The sequence below is a fragment of the Lycorma delicatula genome, chromosome 1, assembly GCF_047948215.1.
Source record: "Lycorma delicatula isolate Av1 chromosome 1, ASM4794821v1, whole genome shotgun sequence".
NCBI classification, from domain to species: domain Eukaryota; kingdom Metazoa; phylum Arthropoda; class Insecta; order Hemiptera; family Fulgoridae; genus Lycorma; species Lycorma delicatula.
The window spans coordinates 322,379,495-322,387,821 of record NC_134455.1 but is presented as its reverse complement, the minus strand read 5'-3'; the positions used below and the strand labels follow the sequence as shown (position 1 = coordinate 322,387,821).

Below are 8,327 nucleotides of genomic sequence, written 5' to 3'. Positions count from 1 at the left end.
GTGATGTTTTACATTATTAATTAATATATATTTATGATGTTTCAGTAGAATACATATAACTTACATCATATAATTTTTTATTCAGTCTATCAAATTTTATTATGTGTGATGATAATGTTTGGTTTTCTGCAAGTGTTTATGTTTTAGGTAACTGAATATAAACTGAACTAGTGATTTGGTGGGGTAATTGCCCAACAGTTCAATAAATGCTTGTAACAATCAAGTAATAAAGTTAAAGATGTTTTATTTGATTCAGTTTGCAAAAGGTTTTTTAAATACACCTACATAGTGCTTTAAATTGTTTATTACTTGAAGTTTAATTGGTGTGAAGAAACATTTTTTAACAGGGGGTGTTGTTTTCAAGGCCCTTTTAAATGGATTGGACAAGAAAAGATGACTTCTTATGATATTGGATAACAATACAAAAAAATCCTTCGGAAAAAGAGAAAACACATTGCTTATAGCACTAATATAATGTTATATCATTATAGTAAATATATTGAAAATGGTACGTTGCATCTCTGGTAAAAAATTTAATTATCTGAAATTTAAGTTAAAGTGCCAGGTAAATAACATTTCATCTTGATTTTTATTGCTTAAGAAGGTTTTTAGAAGTTAGTTCTATAGTCTGTCTCAGGAAAATGTACAGCAGATATAAATATGAATTCAGCATATAGGAAAAATATTTCAGTAGTTGGGCTGAATCATTATGTCTCTCCCATGTGCAACTGCAATTATTGCTTTATGTGCATAATAAAGCTAACACTTGTCTGCTGCTGTGACATGCTGATGATAAGCAATAAAAGTTTTGTTGAATTTTTATTTGATGTTTAATAATGATAACATAATTTGTAATGCTTCACAAAATTATTCAGTTTAGCAAAAGAAAATATTTCAATCTGTTATAGTTTACCCTGTATGGTATGAAACAGTTTTATACTTCTTTTTATAACAGTTCTTTTCAGTATTAGTTTCATTAATTTTAAATTACCCTGTGTTTTTGTGCTGATCTGGTTTTAACAATGAGTGATACAGTTATGAAACATAAACTGAGAAAACCCTTAAGTAGCTCCAAAAAAAAAAATCAGCAATGTATATATAACCTTAAAACAAGATAACCCTTGCAATTGCAGTCAGAGACATTGCTCAGAAAGCAAGTAGTGAAACAGGTGTTAATAAAAGAACAATTTTTAATATAATAATGAAACACAAAATTGATGGTAAACATGTTAATCTTAAAAAGACTCAAAAGCGTTGTGAAAATGATTGAAAGGTTTTGGATGATTTTACCAAAATCCCTATCAGAAAAAAATTTCATTAATTTTATTTCAGTAATGAGCTTCCTAACTTGAACAAAATATTAAATGCTGTGATTACTGATTCTGAACTGCCAAACTTTTCTAGAAGTACATTATATTATGTTTTAAATCAATGAATTTTCATTGCATGTCTAGAAAAAATAATTTTTTGATTTGCGAATATATTATTTCATAGAGGTTTTTGAAGGTGGTTTATTGGTATTTGAATTGAGATCTTCCCAATACTATCACTGTGAAATGAAAGGTGCCAATTTTATGCAGTGGTTTGAAAAATTTTTGAAATTGTTGCTGAAGGATCTGTCATAGTAATGGATAATGTACTATTACCTGAAAACTGAAAGAATTCCACATGATTTGACCTGAAGATCAGAAGTTGCCGAATGATTAAAATTGCATACACTGAAGATATGTTAAAAGTAGAACTTATAAATATAGTAAAATCAAAAAATTGTGTCATGCTGCGTTTTCCTCCATATCATTGCAATTTTAACCTTATAGAATTGATATGGGCACAAGTCAAAGGTGGCATTGGGAATAATAACACATTTAAGTTGGTTATGTAAAAAAATCTATTAATAGAGTATATGCAAATGCTTGGAAAAGAGCAAAAAAAAGCATCAGGAAGCAAATAGTTTGTGTAAAAATATTATCAAAGCTATTGTGCTAAGTTGGGGAAATGACAGTAGTACCTTATCGAGTATTGAAGAAAAACATTTGGGTAACTAATATTTTTTTCCGTTTTACATGATGAAATTTTAATATAGTGGTAATACTTTGTTAAAAAAAAAAATTAATTTGATTTGCGCTAAATAAATTTATATTAGTTTCCTATTTGCTTTTTTGAAACAAATTATAGAAGATGTAATTATAAATCTAAAACTATTTATGTAATAACCGGTCGATTGAATTTAAGGTCAGTTTTTATGCAACAATGTTTTGGGAAGTTATTTTTCATATTCAATTTGTAAAAATGGGTAGATCCTTTATTTAGTATAGGGACGGCCAAAAAATTGATATTATTTAGTGGCCATATCCTTGTAGAGATAAAGCTTATTTGAAGATGGCAGTATGAACCTTAAAACATGTAAGGTGTAAGGTTCATACTGCCAACCACTTATCCATCACCAGTCTTAACCTCACCAAACAACAAAATTTTAAGGGGTGGAAAAACTGTTTAAAAACTTTCATGAAAGGATTTTTAACAAATTAAAAATTCAAATGTACTATTCTATTATTGGTCCGCTACTGTTTTTAATAATGGGGTTTCTGCTTCGCTACTGATAAAGCAAATCCTTAAATTTCTAATTTTTGTTTGTACACTTATAATTTTTCTGACCAGTTTCCTAGCAATATTAGGCTGTAGCTAATTTTTCTGGTTTTCTACATTATAATTAGCCTAATGCTTCTTTTTTTTTATTCTAAAGTTTAGTACAGTAATTAACTGAAGTGTTACATTGTATCTAATGGGTAGTATTTTTTTGGAACAGATATCAATATACCCAAGTCTTTTGTAATCTTGATTTCAATATTGAAACAGGTCAACATCTGGGTTTTTTAATGACTTCTGCTTGAATGCAGCAAACAACTGATGGAAATGAAAAGTGCCAACCATATCCAAACCTGGAATTTAATCAAGCACCTTTTGTATATCATATAGTTGAGCTACAAAAGTATCAACTTTGAAAGAAGTTATTTTCTTTTAATTAATTCCCACATACTGAATAGCTTTGACAACTATGATGCAGTTTAAATATTATAATCTTTACATCTAAACTTCATATCTGCTGTATAACTTTGTTATTGTAATTCCTTACATCCTTACATATAAATCAAGCTACAAATGTAAACAAAATAAATTCCACAGGTCAAGTACATACTGGAGCGTTTGAAAATGTTTTATTAGCATACTGCAAAATATGTTGGACTTGAGGGTTAAGAGAAATCATGTTGGAATAAACTTTTCTTAATATCACCCATTGGTGATATTAAGAAAATGTAATGTTGCTTGTGATGTTTGTAAATACAATCGACTGAAGATTAATAAAAACTCATTCAGTAAATAATGATATAATACAAAAAAACATTATAACAAAATCATTACAAATTCAATCATTATACGCATAACTTAAGAAAGTGCAAATTATAGTATATTTAAACTGACTACAGCTTAATCTGTATTGTTTCTATTAAGTGATGGCAAATAAATTTAGTTTTAGGACATTTTTCTTAGCAAATAACTGATGCCTTTATGAGAATGGAACAACCAATACATTGTTTTAAAATGATTAATATTGCACCAACTATTTTCTTTTAATCTGAGTCGCTCCAGTCCATTTCATATTTTTTCATAGAAGAGCTTTGTGCTACATTTGATTTTGATGTTTGTATTTCCAACTGTTTCTGCCCCTGTAACAAGATTAACATAAAAACATGTAGGTCTAACATAAAGATTATTGGTATCTTAATTTTCCTGAATAAAAAAACTACAATAATTACAAATTATCAACACCTGGATATATTTTAAACTGGTACTGGATCTTTACAACCTAGTTTTTATTTATTTATTGATTCAAAATTTCATATACTTTCAAATAATATAATAATATAATTAATTATAATTTAAAAAAAAAAAACTGTATGTTTTAAATGCAGAAAGCCCTGTGATTCCATCTGACAAGTCAACACTTCAGAACTGAGGGGCAACTATAAAAGAAAGGTAAGAAATAATTAAGGGAAATTTATAAAACAGAATCAATAAAAAAAATCACAGATTTCTGTTGATTTACCTTATTGCTTTCAGTAGTAGCATGTCAAAAAAATTTAAGTCATCCACTGTAACTTAAATGTAATTTTTTTTACATATATCTCAGTATTCTGAAAAGTGATTTTACTTAATAAATTACTTTGGTATATCATTTGCCATTTCATATATATATATATATTTTTTACGTTAATTCTGGTTAAATAAAAAAAAATTGAATTTCCAATGTGGGAACTCATTTAAAATCAAGGAGTAAAAGGCTAAGCTTTGTTATGCTGTGTCTTTGGTGCCAAAACTTGAATGTGATCTGGCGCTAACATCGTCTTATCGTTCACTGGCGATGATTAATACATTGGGGAAAATCATGAAGCGTATGCTCCAGCATATGGTTCTTGAAGGTGGCTTCTCGGGGAGACAATATGGTTTACAAGCTGGTAGGTCTGCACTTGATGCGGTGGAAGAGGTGATATGCACGGCTCAGATGTATCTTGCAGAGCGTAAAATGTGTGCATTGGTGTAGTTTGACGTACATGACGCAATTGAATGCGTTTCTCACATCGCCATTGCGAATGCTCTCCGGGATCTGCAGGTTCCTGCATATCTGTTAAAATAATTATTGTCTTACTTAAGAGATGGGCGATTGACTTATGGCGCAGAATGGTAGTACGACTGTAAGGACCATTGATCAGGGTGTGCCACAGGGGTCAGTCCTTGGACCGACCTTATGGAATACGGTATATGATGGGAGTCCTTCAAATTTCACTTTCGGAGGACATTGCTGTGGTCGGCTATGTGGATGACATAGTACTCGCAGTCGGGGCTACTACAAAGAGAAAGAGAGAGAGACAGAGATTGTGGATAAAATTCTGGCCATAAGAATTTTGTGGATAATTTTTGTCTCATAACAATAGAGTTTAAATGGTCATATTATCCTACGGACACAATTCCTGCTTCCTCATATGTTGTACTAGAACAAGAGGTGTGATTAAAAAAAAGTTTTTTCCTGTCGGACTCTGTGCTACCTTTGCATAAAAACCGTTAATACTATGCAACAAATTTCAAGGGGCCATAATAAAAGCAAACAAAAATTTAAACAATATTTTCACACCCGCATACAGAGTTTATAGGAAGAGAACTTTGATTGGATTTTTGTAGTTGTATAATCGTTTGATGGCAACCTGCTGGAGGATTTCAGTGTGATCATCTGATGATAATGATACAGTCAGTATGCATTTATTAATCGTACAGCGTCCATATCTTAATTGGTGTTTGAAAAACTTGGTAAACAGTAAAATAAAAATATATTTATTTACATATTCATTTTATCAAACACAAAATAAATGAGGATAAACACAATTTGGATAATTAACATTTGGCTTCTTAATTAAATAGATATGTAATAATAGAGAAAATAAACTATGTACTGATGGTAAATGGTACTATTAAAAAAAATTTACAAAAATTATTGAAATTATCCTTTTCAGTAGTAACAAAAAATAAATTGCACTTAAAAATATAAATATCTTGGTGAAAATTTTAAAGTGCAATTTATTTTTTGTTACTACTGAAAAAAGATAATTTCAATAATTTTTGTAAATTTTTTTTAATAGTACCATTTACCATCAGTACATAGTTTATTTTCTCTATCATTACATATCTATTTAATTAGGAAGCCAAATGTTAATTATCCAAATTGTGTTTATCCTCATTTATTTTGTGTTTGATAAAATGAATATGTAAATAAATATATGTCACCAAATATGAAATAGGATTATTTATTTTTTTGTTTAAACAATTTTTTTCTATCTACCCAGAGTGGAGTATACCATTACAGATTATTATATATTTTTTGATCATCTTAAATTATTAGTTATCTGCATCCTTTTTTTAAATCTTGTACAATTTTATTTATTATTGATAGTTAAGGATGTTGAGTTCCTTAATTTCTTATATTTTATTATAATATTTTAGTATTCTTGATCATATGGTTAACTACCTACTGACATGATTTTTTTTAATGTAATGATTTTTTGCATGTTTATGTTTAGTGATACCAGGCCTGGTGTGTTACTACTTCCAAGTTGTTATAATTCTTAAGAGCTGACCACTATAGATATGTAAAATGTTTTATGTATTTATTTTTTTCTTCGATATTTGGGATGATTTCAACATGTCATACATTTTATTTTGCCCCTAGTCAACAGCTTGAAATAGTGTCTGCCACTTGAGTTCCATCTATTGCACCTGAGATACAATTTTGAGCAGTAAGGAAATCCAAGTATATAATGTTCTTTAAATCTCAGAATATAGTAACTGTGACCTGACCTGCTGAAGAAATTGTTTTTATTTTCATTTTTTATTAGAGCAGGAGATAACTCCTTATGTTTCCTCTCTTCAATTTGCTTTCCATAACGAAGTCTCAGCTCATTAATAGTATAGTTAAAAAAAAATAAGCATTGAAGAAGTTCAATTATGGCTACTAGATGATTATTCTTGTGCTTTTTATGGTCTAACTTCTGTGAAAATTGTGTAATAAGTTTTTTCATCTGGCTAGGGCAGCTCATCAGTTTTTTTATTATTCATTGGGATAACAAATGGTTTTTGAACTTATGTTCATTTTCCAAACACTATTCCTTCACTAAACAGATTTTCTAAATCGTACACAAAAGTTTCATTCCCATTTACCATCATTCTTTCTTAATCATTCCCATTTCTCCAATTGAAATAGAAAAAATTCAACTATGTTGATACATCGATGTTGAATCAAATTTGAATATGTTAAAAGTCACATATATTTTGCTGCAAAGAAGAAAACAAAATTACCATTACAGACCACCTTCTATGTATATAAAATATTATTTATTTGCTATTTATTCATCTTAGTAGCTTCTCGACCCATATGGCTTTTATAAAATTAAAATTTTGCTTTGGGGTACCAACCACTTATCTTTCAAAAATTCAGTTCCCTATGAATAAAAATAAGTAATTTAAATCTGTGACCATCAAATTTCAATTCGATCTCTAGCATCAAATTGCATCACAAAGGTGTTGCAGAATCTTCAGATAACATTGTTTGACAGTTTGGCCTTTCAGAGTGTATCCCTCCCTCCACAAAAAAAAAACAGTCTGTCATTACTTTGCTCCTCAGTTGATCAAGAGGTACCTTCTCGATCATGATCTATTTAGACAAAAATGAGCATGTTTTAGTGCTTATTTAACCCCTTAGCAACTGAGAACCTTCATTCAGATTTATTGATTACCACTTGCTGGATCATATTGAAATATTCACATTCCATGATGACCTTTTGAATTTTTTGACATCTACATCTACATTTGTCACATCTGACATATCCTTTGACTTCTGCTTATTCTAGAAAAACTTATGTGTTGAACAGAGACCGTTTAGGAGTTTTGTAAGATGCAAATACCATAACATCAAGGCTCTGCAAGCTTTTCAGAACTGTGTTGAACAATGGAAAAATGCAATGCAGCAGTGAGTTGTGTATATTTAAGGGGATAAATATTAAAGGTCAAAATGATAAATGTTCTTGCTATTAACCAGAGATTGTAAAATTGGTTTACCAATTAATTTAAACTCACTTTAGAAGTTGTAGAGCTTGTTCTTGATCCACGACTTCCACTGGCTCGTGATGAATTCATTGAACCATTAGTTTGCTTTCCTCCTCTGCTGCCACGGCCTCTTCCTCTACCCTTTCCTCTAGAAGTGTTTGCCTGCCGTGAGTTACCATAATCATCATCTTCATCATCACTGATAGGAACTACATCGCCGAATCCAGTATTTGAAAACTTTGATGGTCTATTGTTACTTGACAACACAAGTTGTGCCTACAAAAAAAAAAAAAAAAATTATAAATAAATGTATATGTATAGGTTCAGGTCCTTCTAAAGGTAGATGCTTTTTTATGGATTTGAATACTAGACTGTGTAGACAAATTTTTCTGTTTTACATAAGATATTACAAAAACTACTAGAGATATAGTTCTGGAACCTATTTTATTCAATTTATCAGGTAAAAAACCAACAAGTTAACGCCTTACTTTGGGTTCTGAAATTTTTGCTAGCCGTTACCTGCTAATAGAGCGTTTCTGTTGTATGCATTTTTCATTATTTTCACTAGTAAAATGAACTCTGAATGCACCAGTAACACTATGTGAATCATTCTGTATATGTCTTTGTTTACAGATTTTTACCTTTTTAACTTCCTATCACAGTTAGTTCAACATACA

At 29.8% G+C, this 8,327-nt stretch overlaps 1 protein-coding gene across 1 annotated transcript in view; it reads right to left on the bottom strand.

The window, feature by feature from the left end:
• Positions 1-3,370: 3,370 nt before the first annotated feature.
• The window catches only part of mre11 (double strand break repair nuclease mre11), a 70,180-nt gene continuing 65,223 nt past the window's right edge, over positions 3,371-8,327 (bottom strand). The window contains exons 11-12 of the mRNA XM_075382007.1: positions 7,681-7,926; positions 3,371-3,725 (exon numbers count right to left, since the gene is read on the bottom strand). Coding sequence (XP_075238122.1) covers positions 3,630-3,725; positions 7,681-7,926 — 342 coding nt within the window. The 3' untranslated portion in view covers positions 3,371-3,629. The remainder of the gene's footprint in view (positions 3,726-7,680; positions 7,927-8,327) is intronic.